Source organism: Phyllobates terribilis, unplaced genomic scaffold (genome assembly GCF_046119375.1).
Source record: "Phyllobates terribilis strain yellow unplaced genomic scaffold, ASM4611937v1 Scaffold_1__5_contigs__length_1240528914, whole genome shotgun sequence".
NCBI classification, from domain to species: Eukaryota; Metazoa; Chordata; class Amphibia; order Anura; family Dendrobatidae; genus Phyllobates; species Phyllobates terribilis.
This window is the reverse complement of record NW_027362761.1, coordinates 1,025,035,602-1,025,061,504: the sequence shown is the minus strand read 5'-3', so window position 1 is coordinate 1,025,061,504 and position 25,903 is coordinate 1,025,035,602. Positions and strand designations below refer to the sequence as shown.

Below are 25,903 nucleotides of genomic sequence, written 5' to 3'. Positions count from 1 at the left end.
GGTGGTAACACCAGCTGGTGTTGAGCGCTGTCCGACATCGATAGCACCACCTTTGGATCAAGGCAACCAAACATGTCCGCCTGCATCTTCCTCACAGACCGGCAGTTTGCCGGGGACACCCTTATCAACCCCGTCTAAGCACAATAGCCAGCCCTCGGTCCCTCAGATGTGGACAAGTAAAAGACCATTTCCTCCTAGCCATGAGAAAGCTAAGAGGTTGAATTTCACCATCTGCAAGCTCTTGGCTACAGAAATGCTGCCTTTCCGCCTGGTGGACACAGAGGATTTTCGAGACCTTATGTCCGTCGCAGTGCCCCAGTACCAGATGCCCAGTCGGCACTACTTCTCAAAGAAAGGTGTGCCTGCGCTCCACCAGCATGTCGCACACAACATCACCGCTTCTTTGAGAAACTCTGTGTGTGACAGGGTGCATTTCACCACAGACACTTGGACGAGTAGGCATGGACAGGGGCGTTACATGTCGCTGACTGGGCACTGGGTAACTATGGTGACAGCAGGACAAGGGGCTGCTGTCCAAGTCTTGCCGTCCCCACGAGTTGTGCGTCAATCCTCTTTATCTCAAAGTTCCTCCACTGCTTCTGCCTCCTCAACCTCCTCTCGGTCTTCCACCTGCACCCATAGCCTGTATGGTCATGCCACAAGCTTTCTAACTGCGCAGAAGGGATCCTGCACACCTCCTTACTATGCTGGCAGTAGGGCTCAACGTCATCAGGCGGTTTTTACTTTGAAATGTCTGGGAAATGTGAGTCACACAGCTGAGGAGTTGTGGTCAGCTCTGGAGAACCAATTTCATGAATGGTTGTCTCCACTGGACCTGAAACCAGGGAAGGCCATGTGCGACAATGCTGCAAACCTGGGTGTGGTCCTTCGCCGGGGCAATGTCACACACGTGCCTTGTATGGCTCACGTGTTGAACCTGGTTGTCCAGCAATTTTTAGCCCACTATCCCAGACTAGATGGCCTTCTGCAGAGGGCACGGTCACTGTGTGCTCACTTCCGCCGTTCGCATCCCGCAGCTCAGCGACTTACATCTCTACAGAAGTCGTTGGGCCTGCCACTTCACCGGCTAAAATGCGATGTGCCTACCCGGTGGAATTCAACTCTGCACATGTTGCAGCGACTGTGGCAGCACCGACAAGCCCTGGTGCAATACGTTCTGACGTTTAGCCTGGGCCAACGAGATCCAGAGGTGGGGCAAATCACGCTGGAGGAGTGGTCTCAGATCAGGGACCTATGCACCCTTCTGCACAGTTTTTAAATGGCAACGAAGATGTTTAGTGCTGACGATGCCATTATCAGCTTGACTATTCCGGTGATTTACATGCTGGAGCACATGTTAAACAGAATTCGGAGTCAGGTGGTGGCACAAGAGGAGGTGGAGGAAGTAGAGGAGGAGGAGTTGTATGCGGAAGGGCTAACATCTGCAAGGTCCAGACGGTCGGCAGCACCAAGGCGGCAGGCATGTGAGGGTGGGGGAGATGGTTTTACCAGGGCGCATGGTAGCAGCCAAACTAGTGAGGAAGGTGCAGGAGCCCAGGAAGAAGTGGAGGACGAACTGATGGAAGACTCATCAGATGAGGGAGACCTTGATCACATTTCTGTTGTGCGAGGTTGGGGGGAGAGGACAGAGGAAGGAAGCATGATTGTTACCTCGCCACCAACACAACAGGGACTTGGTGCTCCTGGATGCGCAACACACATGAGTGCCTTCTTGCTGCACTACCTGCAACATGACCCTCGAATTGTGAGAATTAGAAATAATCCTGACTACTGGGTTGCCACACTGTTAGATCCCCGGTACAAAAGTAAATTTGCCGAAATTATTCCTGCCATAGAAAGGGATGCACGCATGCAGGAGTATCAGCAGAGACTGTTGCAGAATCTTACATGTGCTTTTCCACAAAACACCAGTGGTGCACGTAGTGAATCTCACAGTTCCAACTTGCCAACCGTGGGACCGTCAAGTGTTCAGCACTCAAACCGTAACAGAACCACAGTATCTGCTGGTAACATCAATTTTGCGGAATCATTTCACCACTTTTTTAGCCCATCCTTTGCAAGGCCACAGGAGACAAGAAGTCTGACACATAGTCAACGCCTAGAGACGATGGTACAGGAGTATCTCCAAGTAAACATTGAAGCCATGACTGTGTCACTGGACCCTTGCTCTTTTTGGGCTTCCAATCTGGATAAATGGCTGGAGCTAGCCACTTACGCCTTGGAGATCTTGTCATGCCCCGCAGCCAGCGTTCTGTCTGAACGTGTGTTCAGCGCTGCTGGTGGTTTGCTGACAGATAAGCGCACGCGGCTCTCCACTGATAATGTAGACAGACTCACGTTCATAAAGATGAACAAATCATGGATCCGAAATGACTTTTCTACCCCTGTGTCATCCTGGGGAGAGTAAAAGCTTGATGATTGGTTAAAATCACCCTACCAACCGTTTTAAGCTTTCAAATTACTAATCATGTTTATCTGTATCTTGGCTGGAAAATAATTTGGGCTTTGTAGCAGTGTGCAGCACTGATTCTATTAGGCCATCTATAATAAGCTCCACCAGATTTAAAATTACTAATCATGTTTATCTGTATCTTGGCTGGAAAATAATTTGGGCTTTGTAGCAGTGTGCAGCACTGATTCTATTAGGCCATCTATAATAAGCTCCACCAGATTTAAAATTACTAATCATGTTTATCTGTATCTTGGCTGGAAAATAATTTGGGCTTTGTAGCAGTGTGCAGCACTGATCCTATTAGGCCAGCTATACTAAGCTCCACCAGATTTAAAATTAATAATAATTTTTAGCTGCATCTAGCCCGGAAAATAATTTTGGGGCTCCGAGATGCGCAAGACACATAAGTGCCTTCTTGATGCACTACCTGCAACATGACCCTCATATTGTCAGAATTCGAAGTAATCATGACTACTGGGTTGCCACACTCTTAGATCCCCCAAACTTTTCGATCAACCTTTTCATTTTAATAAAGACCAAAAAAATGGTCATTTTTGAAATTATAAGCATTAGCAGGTTATTAGAAACTGAAATCAAACAGTTTTCAACTCAAAACTTTATTCTAGGTGATGTTACATTTTCACATAGGACCCCTTGTCCGAAAGGAGCTTCTGAACTCTCTCGTCCATTGAATTTGTCAGGTTTTGGATGGTTTCTGCTTCAATTGTTTTGCATGAGGACAGAATACCCTCCCAGAGGTGTTGCTTAGATGTGAACTGCCTCCCGCCATCATAGACACTCCTTTTGATGATGCTCCAGAGGTTCTGAATGGGGTAGAGGTCAGGGGAGCATGGGGGTCACACCATAAGTTTGTACCCTTTTATGCCCATATCAGCCAGAGATGCAGATGTTTTATGTGCAGCATGAGATGGTGCATTATCATGCAAAAAAATGATCTTGCTGTGAAATACACGGTTCTTCTTCTTGAACCATGGCAGGAAGTGCTGTTTGAGAAAATCCACATACATTATGGAGTTCATCTTTAGCGCCTTCAGGGATCCTAAAGGGGCCGACAATCTCTCTCCCCATGATTCCAGCCCAAAACATTACTCCACCTCCTCCTTGTTGGCGCTGTAGCCATGTTTGCGTGGGGTGTCCATCAACCAGCCATCCTCCACTCCATCCATCTGGACCATCGAGCGCTGCACGGCACTCATCCGTGAACAAAACAGTTTTGAAATCAGTCTTCATGTAATGTTTAGCCCACTGGAGCCGTTTCTGCTTGTGTGAAGTGGATAGAGGAGGTCGACAGGATGGCGTATGCACAGCTGCAAACCTCTGAAGGACCCTGCATCTTGTTGTTCGGGGGACGTTGGAGGCACCAGCAGCTTCAAAAACTTGTCTGCTGCTATGACAAGGCTTTTTTGCCGCTGCTCTTTTAACCTGACGTAATTGCCTGTAGGAAAGAGTCCTCAATTTGCCCTTATCAGCACGCACACATGTGTACTGTGGATCAGCTACATACTTCTTTATTGCCAAGACACTTCATCCTGATCATCGCACAATGTTGATTGTAGTCATGCCTTGACCTAAACACTCCACAATTTGTTGCTTCTCAGCAGCCGACACATCCTTTTTCTTTCCCATTTTGGCAGAAAATGTAGGCTGCTTAATAATGTGAGACAGCCTTCTTAAGTAGTCTTGCCTTTCATTGGACACACCTGCCAAACTAATTAGCACAGGTGTCTGCAATTGCTTACAGTGATATAAAGAGCCCTGACACACATCACCATCAATGAGTTTAACTGACAAACAAACAAATTCTTCCCTTATCACTCCTAAGCACTTTTTGCATAATAATTTGGAACACAGTGTACATGTGCTTTTCCACAAAACACCAGTGGTTCACGTAGTGAATCTTACAGTTCTAACTTGCCAACCGTGGTCTGTATGGAGTTGTTCAATAAAGGGCCCAAAATTAAGATAACATAGATGGGAGAGGTCTCTATGAATAGGAATTCCTAAGTATTTGATACCTTGTGAGGGCCAGGCAAAGGGAAAGTTGGACTGGATGGAATCCTATATGGATTTGGGGAGGGAGACATCGAGGGCCTCAGACTTCGCTGCATTGATTTAAAAATTTGACCATGTAACAAAGTGATCTATTTCAGCCATAACAGCATGGATGGATATATGTGATTGAGTGATATATACTAGGACATCATCAGCAAATAGAGAGCACTTGTACTCGGTGCCTCCCACCTCAATCCACCTAATATTGGGGTTATGGCGAATTGATGAGAGCAGGTGCTCCGTCACTAGGATGTATAAGAGAGGGGACAGAGGACATCCCTGCCTTGACCCATTGGTGATTGTGAAAGGTGATAAAAATGTTCTGATGCACCCCCTGGGCCTTGGGACACCCGGAGCCGAACCCTTTTTGGTGGATGCTGGTGGTTGTAGTCTTCGTGGCGGCGACCCGGTTCCGTGGCTCAGGGTGGTCAAACCAGTGGCGGAACTATTTATGTGGTTTTGATGTTTAAATGTCCGACTACGCCACCCGTGGATTGCGGTCAGAGTGAACCGCCGCTGCAGGGCAGACCGCTGAGGCTGGTGTTGTGGGTGCAGCAGAGCGTAGCATAACTCCCCACGGGAGGAGTATAGCCTCAGGGCAGTGTATGCGGAGGATGGGGGTGATGGTGCAGGGCAGCAGCAGTAATGACACGGAGTCAGTGATGCAGTCCAGGGCCTTTACTCACAGTTCTTATTATCCAGACCACGTCTGCAGGTAACGGCTGCCCACGTCGTACTGTGCTCACCAGGTGAGGGGCTCAGACAACTCCCAGATAACTTTGGAGCGCTTCACAGGACCCCCTTTGTGTGTCCTTTGTCTGGCCTTTCTTACGAACCCTTCTGTCCGGCTGCCTCGGGCCTCCTCTTGGTAAACTTGGCGCCAGTTTCCCTGACCCTATGTGGTGCCTTCCTAGCGGGTGTAGCGAGGGGCTGCGCCACATAAAATGTCAGAGCCTCCGGTTTCTAGCTGAGGGTCGTTTCCTGCCTCCACTAGTTTCGGGGACCGGTCTCCCCCTTTGGCCTGACCCCTCCACGCAGGTGGATTCGGGCGTGCGGTGGCGACTCGCCTGTCCGCACCCCTGGGATCCCTTCATTCCTCATTCCTGGAGCTTTCTCCGCTCCTCTTCCTTCCTTCTCCCTCTTCCAGGCCTGGGCCTCTGTTACTAGGCCCGCCTCCGGAGCAGAGCTCATGCAGAGCCCCTGCTCCCTGCCACTTCTGCTCAGACTTCTCTGCACTGAACTAAGATGGTGCCCACCTTTTATACTCCCTTCTCAATGCACCCAGCAACTGCTTCCTCCCTGCTCCTGCACTACAGGGTTCCCCTTCCTCAGTGTTCCCTCCCCCCACTCCAGCCAGGGACAGGGACTGTCGTGCCCATCTCAGAGGCATATTGGTCGCCCTGCCCCACGGCAATGTGGTGTAATGCATGCAGGTGTCGGGTCCTGATCCACACTCCATCCTTACCTGAGAGTGAGATATCACACCTCTGGGTGAGGTGCAATACCTCTGTAGCAACCGAGACCTCAGGGTGCTACAGTTCCATTTATCTTCAGCCTAGGTGACGTATTGTGATACAGGGCCGTGATTTTGGCTATAAAAGGGTCCCCTAGACCCCTACCCCAAGCTTTTTAAGAGAATCATATATGGCGTGCCAGGAGACTCTATGGAATGCTTTCTCAGCATCCAACGAGAGTATCTAATTACACATTTTTAACTGCATCTAGCCCAGGAAATACTTTGTGCCTAGTAGCAGTGTCTGCTAGTCAGCGGATTATTCCGGCTGTTAAGCAAGCTACACCACCTGTAGTTTGGACACTTAATTTTTTCAAAGGAAATGCTTCGGGACCACGGGATACTCAGTGAAGAGCATCAGGAGGCACCCCAAGGCATAGGGGCTGGGACTGGCAGTAGGATGCCTTGCGGTGGACAGCCGAGCTCGATCCTTATAAAAGCTTTTTAACTGCAGCAGCTTTAGTGGACGCTACTGGAGCTGGAATTACTCGGCTGCTGGCATGAGACTTGCCCTCCAATAGATCCTTGTAAATGGATTTAAAGTATATTCATTCAAATTAGAGAGACAATTTAAATTAAAAAGCTTAGAGCTGCCTCCACCACAGGGGGGCTCGCTCGACCCACCAGCGGACAGGCACCAGTATTGGGAGAGGGGGGCTGGCCGTCAGGGTTCACCGCGGCTCTGGCACAAACCCGGCGACACGGAGGTGGCACGGGCAGGAGCGGACTGAACGTGTCGGCTTCTCACTTTTTGGATTTTAGAAGGGCATGACATGCCTATATTTGTGTCTCCCCCTCCTTTTACTCCTCCACCTCTTTTCTTTTCGCATGACTATATGTACTTGTCACTTTTCCATGTGTTAGTTGTGTCTTCTGAGCAGTTTGTCAGCTTTTGGACACCTTTGAAGGTGTTTTCTATGTGTTTCTATGTGTTTTTGTTTGCCTGCCATTGGTTTTAACGGTGTTCGAAGGTGTTCGACGAACAGTTCGACGAACAGTTCGGCGAACACACGGGTGTTCGACGAACCGAACCGAACTCGAACACTACGGGGGTGGCTCAACACTAATTATATATACAGCTCTCGCTTGGAACTATAATGCACTATTTGGCCAAAAATGTGAACATTCCTTCAAACTATTTTAAAAAGGTGCAGAAAAACAACCACATGTCCATGTAATCTCCATAGATATTTATTGGTAATATAATATATGTTGTACTGAAGACTAGAGCTCAGAGACTTTACATGTAGCAATTTCATAGGATGTCCCCTTTGCAACAAGTCATGCTTCCTAAATTTCTGATCTGCTAAATTTACCCTAGTAAATTGTAAATACTATTGTTGTTCAGTGGAAGTTTCTGATTGCAATAAGAGCTCAGCCATGAAACAGTAGAGAGGGGCTGTTGAGTGTTAACAAGCGTGACACATAAAAATCACAGATCCTTTGTTATTTCACTCACTACAGTAATTCACACAAACTCTGGAAGTGACATCATCAATGCATCAAGAAATGGTAAAGCTGCTGCCCACAAACCTAAGACTGTGTATAGTATCAGAGCCAGTAAGAGCAATGTAAAGCAGGCAATCGCTGTATACTGGAGAAGATATGTTCTATGGAGTACACCCTGTCATGTCCCCAAATGCCATTAACATGCAAATATTGTGTTCCATTGTTGTCCAGCCAGCTTACTGATAGCATGGGGGTGAGCATGGAGCATCTTCAGTCACCACTCACAACTTCGTAAGCACATCCCGGGACTTTGATTGACAGCTCGTTCTGCACAAATTAAATGCAAGACACCATTCACAATGCTGTGAGCGATAACCAAGGCCAATCCAGACACACCTCTATGACTGAAAGACCAGGTAACTTATAGTTGGTAACTGCACTTTCAGTAAGGGGGTCAGACTCCGTTGGAACGCTATTAACCTGTAGATTAACGTAATATCTGTATGTTAATAGCAATTGGGAACATGACAGGTTTCCATTAAACCCAAATTTGTGGTCTTCCTGAGAATGCTATCCTAAAGAATACACAATGGTTACAGTAAAATTTGAGAAAGGAGTAATAATAGTATGGGAGTATTATTCAGAGTTTAGGCTAGCTCCCTATTTGTATTGAAGAATAATGTTAATACTACGCTGTACATTCAGTTTAGACAAATATATGCTTAAAAATTAAAGATGGCCCTCTCCTGCTGCATCACAGCTGTTCCCCTGTACAAAAAACATGGTTTTATATAGGGTAAGTCTAGTGACCTGTACAAATCCCTGACTTCAGACCATTCAAACAGGTTTGTAATTTGCAATTGTAATTTTGAGTCATGCCATCTCATCCAACATTGTAGTGTTGACCTCAAATGCTATTTTTACTACATGGACACAATATCAACTAAAAGAACATAGAAATCTACTGGAAAGCAGTAGCTCAAAAGGTTCAACATAGCAGCCTAATATCCTATTAAATCTCCTATTTATCAACCACTGAAGTATTGGAGGAGCACAGATTACGGATCTTATGATCTATCATTCAATCAGTGAAGAGCAGAATATCAGCTGTATGCTGACCACATTAAAAATAAAAGATCAGTTGACCTATATGACTTTGCTTCTACCAGAGCCCAGTGCAACAATTACTTTCTACAGTAGGATCTACAAATGGCTTGGTTGCATACTTTCCTATTTAAGTGGAAAATGATTCTGCAGACTACCTGTTCTTGAGAAGAAAACAGAAGAAAAATTAAAAAATACTTTTTACCAATATATCAAGAAACTAATTTTAGGTTCCTAGCCAGGTGATATAGATTTGCCAAGTGCTGAAAAAAACTATCCTGTTTCCTCCACCACATGCTGATATTGTGGGAGAAAAAAATGCATTTTGGTTCATATATTTTGGGCCTGCAGCCTGCTTACATACTTCTGAAACTAGGTATGCCAGTCACCATATTACGGCTGCTTCATACCAGATTACTTCTCTCTCCTTCTCCGTCACAGCTATATTCCCATATGAACATATTATCATTTTCTGATATATCATCTATATAAAGCGCACTTGTCAGCAGGATTGTGCTTAGTAAACTACATACACTTTCAAGTGGGCGCCGTTACACTGAGTAAAATGTTACCTTTATTGATGAAATCCGTCCAGTGGTTATTTTATAATCTTTATTTTCAGTTTTGACATAATGATATGCTCGTACTCTGGTGTTCTCATTATGTATTCATGAATTCCTATCTCTGGCCTCTGACAGGTCACTGTGCTTTCAGTGACCAGCCTACTATTTTAAATATTGCCAATTTAATTTCTCTGCCCATGTGAAATTTACATATCCCGAAATGGCCGCCAAATGCCCGCGCATGCGCAGTAGCATCTTTTGGTTGCTGAGAGATGCTACTGTGCTTGCGCGGGCACCATTTTGCTTTTGGAAAAAGAATGTGGGTGCAGCAATATGGCTCCGCGCATGCGCAGTAGCATCTCGGCAATCGGGAAATGCTACTGCGCAAGCGTGGGCAGCCATATTTCTGCAATCAAGTTTCTTTTTCCTGTAGCAAAATGGCGCCTGCACGTGCGCAGTACCATCTATCTGCAACCGAAATATGCTACTGCGAATGCGCGGGCATTGGGCGGGCATTTTGGGATATGTAAATTTCAATGGGCAGGGAAATTAAGCAGGCAATATTTTAAATAGTAGGCAGGTCACTGAAAGCACAGTGACCTGTCAGAGGCCATAGATAGGAATACATGAATAAATAATGAGAGCACCAGAGCACGAGCATATCATTATGTCAGAAATGGAAGTAAAGATTATAAAAGAACCACTGGACGGATTTCATCACCAAAGGTATCATTTTACTCAGTGTAATGGTGCACACCAGACAGTGTATGTGGTTTACTAAGCGCAATCCTGCTGACAGGTACACTTTAAAGCTGATAAAGCCCACATTCCCGTGTTAACTAAATAGGAAATAAACCATTTATAATGGGTAGCAGACGGGAAGACTTTTGTCATATTTTTCATTAATATGGCACAAAAACCATCCAAGATGTTTAAAGGAGTTGTCCCAATGGAGAATATAATAAGCTATTCACGGGCACCCTCACAATCCAGAGAGTGCTTTGCCTGAATGCAATGGTTCTACTTTATTCTATTCATTATCTGCCTTCAAAAGCAACCAATCAAGCAACTAGAAACAAAGAAATTGGTGTAAAAAATAAATGTTATTGAAATATTGTCAAAATATTTAGGAATGCATCATATAAGGCCCCTTGAGTAAGCAATATGCCAAATGCACATTGGGGTAGCGTGGAGGGTCCAGCAATATTTCACTTTGTTGATAAGCACTGCAATTTATATTTATATTGAACACCGTCTTTGTGATCTATTGGGTGCTGAAGCATTCTGCTATGTCTCTTCAAGCCCTATGGTTTTATAATGATATTTCTGAGTAGTGGTAAGGGTGTAAATTGATTTAATTATCTACTTCACTTGAATCTGATTATGTTATGGAATTGCTTTGACATTTGTTATCCTCCTCTACATGAATTCTTCTTTGATTGACCTTTTAAAATGCATTATTAAATATTTTAATGATATTTCAATACAATTTATTTTTACACTCATTTAGTGGTTTCTAGTTATTTCACTGGTTGCTTTTGTAGGTGGATAATTACATGGGAGTACTCCATTTTTATTTTTTTTTTGCTATTACTGATGAGAGGAACTAGTCATGTTCCTAGCCTGTAAACTCTGAGTCTGTGAATATTGTGGTAATTATTACATTCATTGTTTAAGGAGCTGTTGAATATGGTGAGTACACTGCTTGCTTTCTCTGGAAGTCCCATAGGCAATGAATAGAGTTGTGGTGCACATGTGGGGCAATCCCTTTGTTCAAACTGGGCACACGTTCAGTATTTGGTGAGTATTTTACATCAGTATTTGTAAGCCAAAACCAGGAGTGGGTGAATAATGCAGAAGTTGTGACATGTGTCACGCCAGAGCAAGGAAATGCCCGGCGTTGGGCACAAACAAGGGAGAGAAGGTAAAGGGTGTCCTGGCCATAGGGAAAGGGAAGAAGGGACAACCTAAACACTCGCCTGAGACTGAACCCTACGCTCTCTATAGTTCCTAGACGGGTCCTTTCCCCCATGCGCAAGCACTTGCCTAGGCCCTGGCTGGCCCTGATCTAGTCCTAACTAGTAAGTAGGGCAACATGGCACTAGTCTCACTATTAGGGCTCAAACTCATCTGCGAGAAAAACATAAGAGTGCAATTCGATAAAAATTGGATTGCACTCGGACCAATGTTAATCAATGAGTGACATCTTAACTGCGATTCTTTTTTCAGCTGAAATTGGGCTGAGAAAAAAAAATCGCAGCATGATGCGAGTGGCCGCGTATCTCGGAATTGACTCGCCAATGCAAGTCAATGGGTGATTGAAAAAAATCACACGGCACTCACATTATGCGAGTGCCATGCGATTTTCATGCACCAGTCTCTTTAAAAGCCGGCAATTAATCAGCCGCATACAGTTACAATACATCGGTACCAAACAATGTAGAATAGAAAGAATAGAACAACACGCATAGAGTAGATAGAAAGATGTCAGTCACATACAGTACAGACCAAAATTTTGGACACACCTTCTCATTTAAAGATTTTTCTGTATTTTCATGACTATTAAAATTGTACATTCACACTGAACACATCAAAACTATGAATTAACACTTGTGGAATTATATACTTAACAAAAAAGTGTGAAACAACTGAAAATATGTCTTATATTCTAGGTTCTTCAAAGTAGCCACCTTTTGCTTTGATGACTGCTTTGCACACTCTTGGCATTCTCTTGATGAGCTTCACGAGGTAGTCACCGGAAATGGTTTTCACTTCACAGGTGTGCCCTGTCAGGTTTAATAAGTGGGATTTTTTGCCTTATAAATGGGGTTGGGAGAATCAGTTGTGTTATGCAGAAGTCTGGTGGATACACAGCTGATAGTCCTACTGAATAGACTGTTAGAATTTGTATTATGGCAAGAAAAAAGCAGCTAAGTAAAGAAAAACGAGTGGCCATCATTACTTTAATAAATGAAGGTCAATCAGTCTGAAAAATTGGGCAAACTTTGAAAGTGTCCCCAAGTGCAGTTGCAAAAACCATCAAGCGCTACAAAGAAACTGGCTCACATGAGGACCGCCCCAGGAAAGGAAGACCAAGAGTCACCTCTGCTTCTGAGGATAAGTTTATCTGAGTCACCAGCCTCAGAAATCGCAGGTTAACAGCAGCTCAGATTAGAGACCAGGTCAATGCCACCTAGAGTTCTAGCAGTAGACACCTCTCTTCAACAACTGTTAAGAGGAGACTTTGTGCAGCAGGCCTTCATGGTAAAATAGCTGCTAGGAAACCACTGCTAAGGACAGGCAACAAGCAGAAGAGACTTGTTTGGGCTAAAGAACACAAGGAATGGACATTAGACCAGTGGAAATCTGTGCTTTGGTCTGATGAGTCCAAATTTGAGATCTTTGGTTCCAACAACTGTGTCTTTGTACAGCGCAGAAAAGGTGAACGGATGGACTCTGCATGCCTGGTTCCCACTGTGAAGCATGGAGGAGGAGGAGTGATGGTGTGGGGGTGCTTTGCTGGTGACACTGTTGGGGATTTATTCAAAATTGAAGGCATACTGAAGCAGCATGGCTTCCACAGCATCTTTCAGCGGCATGCTATTCCATCCGGTTTACGTTTAGTTGGACCATGATTTATTTTTCAACAGGACAATGACCCCAAACACACCTCCAGGCTGTGTAAGGGCTATTTGACCAAGAAGGAGAGTGATGGGGTGCTACTTCAGATGACCTGGTCTCCACAGTTCCAGACCTGAACCCAATCAAGATGGTTTGGGGTGAGCTGGACCGCAGAATGAAGGCAAAAGGGCCAACAAGTGCTAAGTATCTCTGGGAACTCCTTCAAGATTGTTGGAAGACCATTTCCGGTGACTACCTCTTGAAGCCCATCAAGAGAATGCCAAGAGTGTGCAAAGCAGTCATCAAAGCAAAAGGTAGCTACTTTGAAGAGCCAAGAATATAAGACATATTTTCAGTTGTTTCACACTTTTTTGTTAAGTATATAATTCCACATGTGTTAATTCATAGTTTTGATGCCTTCAGTGTGAATGTACAATTTTAATAGTCATGAAAATACAGAAAAATCTTTAAATGAGAAGGTGTGTCCAAACTTTTGGTCTGTACTGTACATAATTAGTACAGTGAAATTGCTGGTTACTGTACTTGTCATTTATTGTTAAAATAAAGAATTCATTTAAAAAAAAATTTGGCGTGTGGTCCCCCGTAATTTTATACTCTAGCAGAGGTTAAGCAGACAGCTGGGTCTGATATTTTTAGCCTGGGAAGGGGGTAATACCCACAGAGCTTCCCAGGCTACTAATATCAGCCCCTAGCTGAATACTTAGCCTTTACTAGCTATTAAAATGGGGGGACCCCAAAAAATAATGACGTGGGGTCCCTCTATCTTAACAGCTAGCAAAAGCTATGCAGACAGCTTGTGACTGATATTAATAGCCTAGGAAGGGGCCATGAATATTGGCCCTCTCTGAGGCTAGAAACAGCAGCCCTCAGCCACCCCAGAAATGGCTCATCCATAGGATGCGCCAATTCTGGCACTTAGCCTCGCTCTGCTCACTGCCCTATAGTGGTGGCAGTGGGGTTATAGGGTTGGGGTTGATGTCAGCTTATAATGCCAACTGACATCAACTCCAGGTTAGTAATGGAGAGGTTATAATGCCAGCTGACATCAACCCCAGGTTAGTAATGGAGAGGTGACTATAAGACGCCCCCATTGCTAACCCTATAGTGCAAGTGAAATGTAAAATAAAGACACCCACACCCAGAGTAAAATATTTTATTTGAAATAAACACAGACACCTTTTAATGTTCTAAATTAAATTCTACTTACCATCACGCCCATTCCACCAGAAGCCATTGTCACCTGCAATAAAAGTTAAATAATAAAGCAACATCATCCTCACCTTTCCAATGTGAAGAACAGAATCCATGTGTCCCGTGATGGCTACAGCTTTGCTACATCTAGATTGCAGCCTGGATCGTAGCTGGACGCGACCATCCAGCCTGCCATCCTGCAGAGACACTGAGGAGCACATGCATGCGTGCGCTCCTCAGTGTCTCGCTGTGACGGAATCAAGATGAGCTGAGTTCATGTCAAATTAACTCAGTTCACCTCACTGACGTCACTGTGAGCTTGGGAGAATTCTCACCGGTGACGTCATTTGCCGGCACTCGCATGACACTCGCATAGCACTCGCATGACACTTGTACGTTTTTTCGGTCCGGAATACAGAACGTTTTTTTTCACACATATGGGAATGAGCCCTTACAGTAAGGAAACACAGGGAGGGAGACAAACAGAGAGAAATCAACCAGTAACTGAAACTCCGCAGCTTAAACAGGAACAATTTCTCCTGGGAGGTCAGACCTATAACCGGCATAGGAGAGAGCTAGGAGTGAGTTTAAATAATGGAAGGGAGTGTCAGCAATATTCAGCAGCTGAGATTAGAGTCATATGGAATTCCAGCAGAATTAAAAAGGAACTCTTAACCCATTCTATACCGAGTAAAAAGCAATCTCCACCACTCAAGGTAAACACTGAGATGACTCCAAAGAGGACCTGTGATCTGCCACTCTTTGCGACCTTCTGATCCCAGATACCCCAAGCGTCTCAGCAGGATGAGACATATTCGTGATAACGTTTTTCTATTATACTTTTCCTCTGATTTTCCATTCCTAGTTTTTGGCTTACAAATACCTAGGTAAAATATTGACCAAATACTGAGTGTGTGAACGTGGCCTTAAGATTAGTGGATGTGCCAATGTTGGGACTGTGCAATCAGCAGGTTATCAAACATTTGCTTTATACACTTTTTTATCATTATATTCTAGTAAAAAAGTTATAATGTACTTAGAATTTGTACATTTGCGTAGAGTTTCTACATATGTTTGTACATAAAAATGTCCTTGTCATTTATATAATCTATAGAATTTACCTGTTACTTTATCCTGCATGTTTTCTGGACCTATAATCTAAAATGCTAAGGCATACTGGTTCAGTGCCACATATCTGCTAGGTTCAATTCAGTTAATTGATAAGACTGATCTTTCTTCAATTCTATATTTTAAGGACAAGAAAGAAAAGGCTTTGGCTTGTAAACAGATGGCTGGGCCTTCAATCTCATGGGTCCTCTTTTAAGTTAAATTCATTTGTGCCACTTTTCTAGTTTAGTATATTGTAAAGAGTGCTTTACATTAACCCACTTAAATGTCGAATTATGATTATATCCAAGAATTTCATCTACAGATGTCACCACAGGTTAGAAAATCCCTCTCAACAGCTATTACTGTTCAAAGTGCATGGTAATTGTTACCTGTACCTTGAAACTATTGAGAAAAAGTAATGCTGTTCTTTATGCTGCTTACTTCCATAATAGATTATATTTGGTTACAGTACAAATGTTTTCAAATGAGCTGTAATTCAAATTATAGCTACTGAGTGACACGAAGTGCACAGAATGTGCCAGGTTTAAGGAACCATGCAAGTGAAAATATTTGACTAAATATATCAGACTTGAGGATTATTGCTATGTTAGATCTTTAGGCATGCATTGACATACTTGTTCATCATAAATTAGCATAATTGCGTCTCTTGCCTTGTTTTCACTGTAAAGATGATTTTACATTCCTGGAAGATTGATTTTCTTAATTATTTAGTCCTCTTAGATTCAGATTTCTGATCCCGTTAAGCTCCGTAGGAAAAGGGCATCTCCTGTCTACAGCCCTCTTCATTTCATCCCACAGATTTTCAATTGTACTCAGGTATGGGCTCTGGCTGAGACATTCCAAAATGTTGATTTTCCTCTGGTGAAGACATTCTTTCATTGATTCGGAGATATGCTCTGTCGTCATGCTGAAAGGTAAAATTCCTCTTCATCTTCTGCTTTTCAGCAGAGGCCTGAAGGTTTTGTTACAAAACTGATTGATATTTGGAACTTTTCAGAGTTACCTTGACTAACTTGAGCCCAAATTCCAGCTGCTGAAAAACAGCCACCAATTCATAATGCTGCCTCCACCATTCTTCACTGGGGGTAAAATAATATGTGACACCTCTACTCAGAAAGCCCGCGTTTTACCCTGGGTGTTGGGGGACTCAGTGTCGGGCACTGTGTTGAAGAGATGGGATGCAGCTGTGGCCCAGGCCTGACCCATGCTCAGGGCCGTCACATTAGAAAGATATGGTGTGGGCTTGTCCGGGTTGAGTGGCTGGTTAACGACTACGCCACCTGTGGTGTCTGGTGAAGGGCCACCAGCGCCGCTAGCAGTCCACTGAGGCCCGGTGTCGTGGCGGCTAAAGTTATTACTGCTCCCCACAGGCGGAGCAAGGCCTCAGGGCAGGCAAACAGGATGAAGGGGGGTAGCAGTAGTGCGGGGAGTACGGGCACCGCGTCGCATGGTATGGCGCGTAATGAACAGTCTGGAGGCCATAGGGGTGAACTTCCAAGGCTTAACTCACTCAGAGATATTAGCGGGAATGCGACTCCCTGCTCGTCGCGGAGTTCTGCGGCCACCAGGGACGGGGGTCCGACTACCTCCGAGGAAGTCCAGTGTTCGGTAGCGACCCTACACCAGAGTGTTCCTGCACTACAGACTTCACCCTTTCCCGTCTGTGCATGTGTGGATAGGCCGGGTCTCCCTCTGAGCTCCTCTCAGGTGTAGGGCTCGGGTGGCAATTCCTCTACATCCGACGCCCGGCGGGATCCTCAGGGCCTAACCGGGCTTTCCCATCCTGGACATAGAGTACAAGGTCGGGTGTCGGGGGCCGGTACCCCTCTTGCAGCCGGAATCCCTCTGAATAGATCAGGTAGGCGAGGACAGGTGGCGTGCTCCGCTCCGTCTGCATCCTCCCCGGGACCCATTTGCTAGGGAGCCACACTCTAAAGCTCCCGGGCCTTCTTGATCCTGGTCCTCAGCCGGGTTGAGACATTCCTTGTCTGCAACCTACCTCTCGTCCCATGGCCAGGGTACGAGGGCTGTGTCCCTTGCCGGTGCAGGCCCACACAGGATCTGCGCTCCCGGAGGGAAGTCACATTACACACAGTATTTTGACAGCACAGTGACAGCCGACAGACTAGCAAAGGCTAGACTAAAGGACCACCGAAGAACTGACTAAATAGGACCAAGATCAAAGATGGCATTCTATTAAGTACTAGATTTGAAGTGTAACCAACTAGTTGTTCCTCCACCCACACCCACTAACTGGTTCCTACCACTTTGTGTTCCCCAGTCTCCCTGTAACCAGGGGAGCAGCAACTAGTGCATACTAGCTCCCTCTGGTGGAAATGTGGTGTTGGATGCAAAAGGCTAGGTCACAACCATAACACTGGCCTTACCTCAGAGGAGGAACACCACACTCCATTGGAGAAGTGCAGCATTCCTGTGGCGGTCGAACCCTCAGGGGCGTCACAAATACACTAACAGCCATTCTTCTCTATCTAGTATGCAAATTGCCTCTTCAGAGAGAAAGAGGACATGAACTCTATTGTGCCACCTGTTGGAAGCAGCAATTCTACAAGTCACTATCGACCGTTTAAAAAGCCTTGCTCTATGACTTAGGATAAAAGCCAAATCAGAATTTCAATTTGCATACACTGTGTTTTGGGGTATTGTCCCTCGTCATTGCATAGCATAAGAACTAATTTCCCTAGGTGAGAGACTCTGGACTGAGGCTTAAGGGGTAACATTTCTCCTTATGGAGAATGACATACCAACCCTGGCCTGCCAATGCAAGGAGGCTTATTCCCTGTGCAATGCTCCTTTGGGAAATTTAATATGTACATTGCCTCTTCAGAAAGGACCGGTATGTCACTCTCCACAAGGAAAAATGTTACCCCTTAGACCTCAGTGCAGAGCCTCTCACCTGGCCAAATCAGTTCTCATACTGTCAGGACTCGAACCCAGCAGCTCTTGTGCACCAGGAGGCAGGTCTTCTCTCTGAGCTATTCAGCTCACTGGACAGTTCCTGGCTAACCTAGATTCTAGTTCCTGTGTTATTCCTGAGCAGCTCCACCCTGTGTTGTTCCTGATTGGCTACATCCTGTGAGTTCTTGATTGAACACCCTATTTAAACCTGGCCTGGCACCTCCTCCCTTGTGAGATTATTGATGTTATGATCTGCAACATGAACTAAGGAAAGATAGGGGAAAGCTGTCCCTACAGTAAGACTAATCTGAATCCCTATGATGTAGCGGGCTGCCTGTTCCTTGTGAACAGACCTGCCTTAGTCCTCGGCTAGTCTGAACGAAGACCTATAGAATTAAGGGAGGGGTCCCTAAATGATCTAAGTACTGGGACAAAAATAGGACACCTCCTAAACAGAAGTTGTTGCAGAGCACAAAAGACAAACTGACAAAAAGTACTAGAGGTCCCAGAGGACCAAGCGAACTGACAGAGATAGGCACCGAAGCACCTGGCTAGAAAGACAGTCAACAACACTGAAGTCCAGCAAAGCCAGAAGGGCGGAGCTGGAATATAGAGGCAGATGGTCACATGACCACAAAACAATAGATAGAAATAACTAACAGGAGGGTTCTAACAATTGATCTCCCAGCCTCTAGTCAAGCTCTTTCTTCACCTGCTGCCTCATACAAGAATTTCCAGTGTACCGTTTCCTGGCTTTTCCTGACTATGCAACCTGCTAACTCCTAAAAGACTAAACTATTTTTCCTGTGTAGCCATTCTTGGCTTTTCCTGACTACTACCACTACTCCAACTCAGGTCAGTTCCTAACACATACTTTGCACTGACGAGGGGCAATACCCCTAAACATTGTGTCTGCAAATTGATATTCTGATTTGGCTTTTCTCCTAAGTCATATTGCAAGGCTCTTTAAAGGGTCGATATTGCCTTGTAGGATCGATGCTTCCAACAGGTTGCTCTATAGAGTTCAAGTCCTCTACCTCTCTGAAGAGGCATTCCCAGAGGAGCATTGCACGGAGAATAAGCCTCCTTACATTGGCATGTCAGAGCCGGTATGTCGCTCTCCACAAGGAGAAACGTTACCCCTTAGATCTCTATCTAGAGTGAACAGCCAAATGTCACCCAAAATGTGGAGGCCCAGCATTGTCAGCCATTTGCAGCTATGCTGTTGCTAAGAAGCTGCTGAACCTATTTATGTACTTACTAGAACTGAGATTAGAAAAAAACATTCATTAGCATAGAAATTCTGTCTATAGAGACAGTAAAAGAACCGTCATGGTGATTGTGGACACATCATGACTGCCCTCTGCTCTCCCCGCTGACAGAATGCATGTGCCTGGTCTACAGATGGAAGAACGCTGCTGCTGTCAACAAACATGAAATTGTACTTAACTACCAAGCTATGCTCTAACTAAACTTCAACATGGGACTTTCACTATACGCCAAATATACCCATATACCTCTACTGTACAAACTGATTACTTACTAATACACTTACAGTATTTTATACAAATGAAAAGTGCAAAGCAGTGGAGAACAAAACACACAAGGCAACACCTGATTGTAAAGTGCTATAATACACTAAAATCACAATAGACACATTTCCAATTAAACAAGTCTCTTAACTAACAAAATTGGTGCATTTATAGAGGTTAGTTCCCAAAAATAAGATAGTAAATGTAATGACACATCACAATATTAATGAATTGATAGGGAAGCACAAGACACCATCTTCTAATTAAGATATGTGTTTGGTGTCCAGGCTATGTGCAGGTAATGGGGATTAAAGAACCTTTTATATTGGTATAATTACTCATATCTAGCTGCTGGGACCAACATAATGTCAAGAGATCTGTAACTTAAATGGTAATGGTTTAGTACAAATCCTGTCAACATATTTTGCAATGTGCAATTTTTTTTGTTCTTTTTTTTTAACTTATTCTTCGTTACATGCATTGGTGTTTCTAAATCACATGAATTTCTATTTATCAGTTACTTATTAAAGTGCCAAACAAAACATAGGGAAATCCTACAAACTCCATGCAGATGATACCGTTGTTTGAATTGGAACCCTGGGACACACTGCAAAAAGGCAATAAAGCTACCCAACATCCCTAATATCATAGAGGCCCCAAGCCATGTAAGCCGTTTGAAGTGAATCTGTTACCACTTGTTTGCAACCTAATCTGAGAGCAGCATAATGTAGAGACAAAGACCCTAATTCTAGAGATGTGTCACTTACACTGCTGCTTTTTGTAGTTTTAATAAAATCACTGTTTTATCAGCAAGAGATTATCCCTAGAGGACTAGTAAACCTGCTGCCATGTAGTCCTCCATATTCATGACCTCTGTATTACCCTGCCCACACCATCAATTGGCAGGTTTCTGACTATGCACAGTGTACACAGAAACCTATAATCAGTTATGTGGGTGAGGTTATATAGAGCTCAGCATTCAACAAACTAAAGATTCGCAGCAAACAGCGATTTTATCAAAACTACAGCAAGCAGCAGTAAGTGATACATTGGTGGAATCAGAATGTCTGCCACTTCATCATGCTGCTCTCAAATGAGGTGGTAAAAACCTGGTGACTGATTCCATTAAAGAATATACATAATCTAGTAGTCACTTGTACATATTAACAGCTGACTTACATGACATGACAGCACAGAGTCTAAGCCCTCACTGAACAAGTCTAATAGTCCGACTTAAAAGGAATCTGTCAACAGGTTTTGCTATTTAATCTAAGAGAAGTGTGATGTAGGGGCACAGAGCCTGACTCCAACGATGTGTCACTTGCTTAACCATTTGCTTTAGTTGCAATACAATCAGTGTTTTATCAGCACGAGATTATCACTGCAAGACTGGGTGTATCAATCCAGACATTCCAAATAATCTGTGTAGCACCTCTCTCTGCCCCCTCCGCTGATTGGCAGCTTGTTGAATATGTAAAGTGTACACAGGAAGCTGTCAATCAAGCATGTGGGCGGGGTTATACACAGTTCAGCACTCAATGCACCAAGCAGTCCAGTAAGTGATACATCACTAGAAACAGTCTCTCTGACCCTACAACATGCGGCTCTCAGATTACATTGCAAAAACCTGGTCAAAGGTTCCCTTTAAGTAAAAATGTCCTTAGACAAAAATGGTTTAAAGTGATGCTTACATTTTACATTTAATTGGATTATACAATAGTTCCATTTATGGTTTACATGTGCTGTATAGTGTGGTTTGTCCAGTGAAATACGGGTGGAATTTTCCAAACATTGATGATTTGTACGATTGTTAATTCCCATTCACTTTCATTATTGTAAGCAGCATATTCCCCGTGTGACGTGTACTGCTGGCCAACAATATTTTGTACGTCTCGACAATGAAAAAACAAACGTATTTCGCTTTGAACGCGAATATTTACATTGGGCAGAGATCATGACTGTCTGCAGGAGCAATCATTCGGGTGCTCATTGCCTGTAAAATACTAAAAGCTATTAAGAAAATAGGTTTATCTCTCATAAATATTACTCTCATTAAATGATTTATCAATCACAAGTGTTTATAAGTTTCTTAGTATGGCCATGATGATGACAAGCATCAATGATGACTTTCCCAGATGTGACACTGAAATATACTGTGCAGTTCATGATTCTTCTCATGTTTTTTTATTATTTCTTCTAGATTTGTCATTGTGGAATTGTAGAAAGTTTTCCAAACTTTGATGCATTATGTCAGAATGTGATGTGATAGTTTGTAGTGAATGCCATATGGTATGCTGAGCTACTGTTATCTAAGAGACCACTATTATATATTAAATCTGTGTTTTTCAAAGCTCTCAAACAACGCACAAGAAAAAAACAAAAATCATGCTGAGCAATCAAGCAACTATTTTATGGCACAGCATGCCACCCAGACTAGCTTTAAAATAAAACACACAGATTCCAATTTTTTCTTTCTTTTAGAGCTATTTTCAACATATTAGATGGAGTAAAGATCAACAGAATTTTGCACTTTGTATTTCTGTGACCCATTTATCCTTTCGCTAAATGTTTTTTTTCTGTATTAGACAATATATGTTTATTGTAAAAATCCCTTGATATCACACTCTTATGTTTTATCTTTTATGCTATACTTCATTGTGATGTAACAATGGTAGTGCTGAGTTATGTCTTAAACTATCCTTTAGATTATAGTGGAACCAATACATAAATACAGCAAGGGTTAAAAAAGTAGAGCAAAATGACTATGATACTCTCATCCCTGAACCAGCTCCATTTCACATTATAATCCAGAAATTAGGGAAAGGGATAATAAAAAAAATAAGTTTCTCTGGAGGCTTTAATTTCCATTATCACCTTCTTCTCCCCACAAGTGTTTCAGCCATGTAAAGAATACGTTTATACAAAGACTATAGAGGTCTATTTACATGGACTGACCGGTGTTTGTATCGTGCCGCCGGCCGGTCCATACAAACGGACCTCTAGTCTTGTAGTAAACTTTTACCAATCGGTGGTTGTTTGAAAGAAAGACTGTCTACACAGGCAAACCAAAGTAAGCGATGCGCACTGAGCAATCTAATATAGGCAGCCATGGTTCTCGGCAGTGCGAGTCCTGCTTTCTAGAACGATGATTTTTTGCAAAAGATCATTTTACCAGATAAATGAGCGTTTTGCTCATTCATTGAATGATTATTTTCAATAACGCTCGTACACAATTGTCTTGCACAGAGCAGCTTAGAATTTGCTTTGTCTTTATCCAGGTGGAAATTTGCTAAAAAAGAAATCACCACTTTGACCAAGAAGACTGACCTAATCCTCTCCAATGAGAACCCAAACACTAGAAGAATCGGGAGTGAAACAGTATTGCTTCTTTACCAGATTTCCCTTAAGATTTTGTCTCGGGATCCTGTAGTTATCCTTGTCGACTTGTAAGCACTGTAGGTCATTATTTTATCTTTATTTTTTCCTTATTTATTGGTAGGCTTAGTAGGCCTTCTCATAAAGATCTCATTAATACTTAATCTGCTTTTCAAGGCCACAGCACATCTTCAGTGGGATGGCCTGGTTGGAATTTTCAGACATTCCATCAAATGAGCTGAAAAATGGAAACTACAGACCAAGGTCAGGACATGTTCATAGACAAATTCTGAAGCTCTCTTGTCTCTATCACCACAATTCAGAATCCTAATCTTGATGAAAATTGTAACATTGAACAGATCAATAAAAATAAGTATACAGTAAAGAAATGTATGTCTCACCTTGTGTCGTAGTCTTATGTATGGTGGAAAGGACTTGACACCAAAATCTTCTTTTGCTGCTCTTCCTTGTACTAGCAGGATCCAACACCCCAAGCAAAAAATAGTTGTGTGCCAACTCGACATCTTGTTCTGATAAGACATAAAAAAGGTGCTTAACAATAAGGTAGTAATATATTAAATAAAGAGCTATAGGGTAAGGGAAGCTACAACTCTGGCGCACATATTGCAAATGCTTCCTCTGATGACATAATTCACTGAGTTTTATGGAAAGAGAATCTATTAAAAGTATCATAAACAATCTCAAATTTCACATTAAAAGCATTGTCTCATCTTTCTAAATGTATTAAATTACACACTGCCTAGATTGCTGGCCACTTCTACAGTATATCAGTGGTGGACGGTCACCCAGACAATGAGCACAGCACTCACAACATAGCTCTTTGCTATACAGCTTCCAAACATTGCTCTGAACCTGGCTGGGTCACTGGATCCAACCAGCTTCTGTTGCCCTGCACTCCCAAGATGTTGCAGAGACAAAGCGGACTCTTACTTGCAGGACGGGAGAGTGCACAGTTCGGGCCAGAGGCTTAGCCATGTTGTTGGTCAGCACTATCAGTTATCAGAAGCACATCACATCCCCGTCAGCAAGCTGGAGTGTCGTGCTCATGAAGACAGAAGATGCTACAATCCCTTCAACCCAAGAACACCCTGTGGGGCGGCATATGTTAGGATAATGCAAAGAAAATTACTATTGCTTCACTCGAGTAGATTCTATTGGCTACATTCTGATTACATGTTAAAATATTTCATTCTCCATTATGGAACAGTTCCTGAATCTGAATTTGCTTGGACATTATTTAAATAAATTAATATCATGATTCCGAATCGCATATATATTTCTCAACATAAAAATATCCAGCAGTGTGGTGAATCCTCTTCCGAAGTTCAATTTTCTAGCATAGCTAAAGGCATAAAATACAATATCTCATGGACTACTATAAACTAATAGCTTTTTTCATGTACAGTAGGCTTCTTTCCTTTTGATTCTAGTAATACTAGCAGAAAATTGAATGCAGCTTCTTTTCTGTGACCAGTTCACACATTATTTGACAGATGAGTGCATTATAGCAGTAGAAATATGGAACCCCGCAGGCATGTCCCTACAATTTGCACAAAGCTGATAGATAGCTGCATTACAATGGTGGCTTCTCTAGAGTTGGTAAGATGTTCTAATGGCTAGAATGGAAATACTTAATGAGGATTGGAAGCAGTCGCAGTCATGCACTGTGCATTATTATCATGCAAACATTTGGCTTAATAGTGAAGGATACAGAGATCAGGATGGCTCAGTTCCACTGCGACTTTAAAATAAAGAAATGTGAACAATCAAGGGTTCTTAACCTGTTATATGAACCATTTTATGATCTACATACATATCTTGTTATAGAAGTTGCTTTTTGAATTTCCAAAGATAGTGCCTCAGTAAATTACAAAAAAAGCCCCACCATCATAATTCACCTAAAACAAACCTATCTGTAAATAATTATTGTTTTGCCTAAAGGGGTTGTCCGGTCAATACCGATAAATCCGCAGTCACTCTATGTGACTGCAGACATATGAATCAGGAGGATATGGAGCGAGGCCGCGCCCATAGGCTGAGGGTATGTATAAATCACACATACCCTCCATTACTGGGTCTGAAACCAGCGAATCCCCGCAGCGCACAGTGCGTGTACTGGGGGGATTCATAAGTCTGCAGTCACATAGAGTGACTGCATATTTATTGCTTTTGACCGGACAAACACTTTAACTTCCAGCAGCCTGTAGTTCCCCTTTGAAACAGATTATTTATAAATGTAAACCTGTCTAGTATCTAGCCAGAAAACAATGGGAGACATGTATTAGTGAGTTTTGATCAGTTTCTGAAATGGGGTTGTCATTAAAGAGAGTCTGTCACCACATTTCATCTATCTAAACTATTAATATGGGCATACAGATTATAGAATGCTGATAAAAGTCCTACCTGTATGCCCCATTTCAGATGTCTTGTTGCAGATAAATCATGTTTTAATACTTTACATAAATGACCTCTTCTAGGCTCTGGGGAGGATGCTGCCTGGAAGATAACTCTGCCTCCAGATCTTATTTTACATGAAGGGGAGTTACCAGTGTGATGTGTGATGACCGCTCTCTGCTCTCCTGATCTTACTGCAGAGTTGTGTGTGATTATGACACATCTACAGGTTCCTCTCAGCTTCCGCTTCCTTCTCAGGCAGACAGGGTTGTGATATTTTTACAATACAGCAGAGCTCAGAGAGAAGAAAAAGATGTGTTTGCAAGAAGAAATATTTCATTTCTCCTGTTCTGTGTTAGTTACTTCTCTCACAACGGTAACTCCCCCTTTTATTTAATATAATCTCTGGAGGCAGAATTATCTTCCAGGCAACATCCTCCCCGTAGCATGAAAAAGGTCATTTACCTATAAGAAAAACCTGGATTTCTCTAGAATAAGACATTGGATAGCAGATATCAAAGTATCA

The 25,903-nt window shown here is 43.2% G+C and overlaps 1 protein-coding gene across 2 annotated transcripts in view; it reads right to left on the bottom strand.

Moving 5' to 3' along the window:
- FSTL5 (follistatin like 5) overlaps window positions 1–25,903 on the bottom strand; it is a 1,189,778-nt gene that overhangs the window by 1,009,302 nt on the left and 154,573 nt on the right. For both annotated transcript variants that reach the window (XM_073644479.1, XM_073644487.1), the window contains one exon: window positions 23,364–23,492. In XM_073644479.1, coding sequence (XP_073500580.1) covers window positions 23,364–23,492 — 129 coding nt within the window. The remainder of the gene's footprint in view (window positions 1–23,363; window positions 23,493–25,903) is intronic.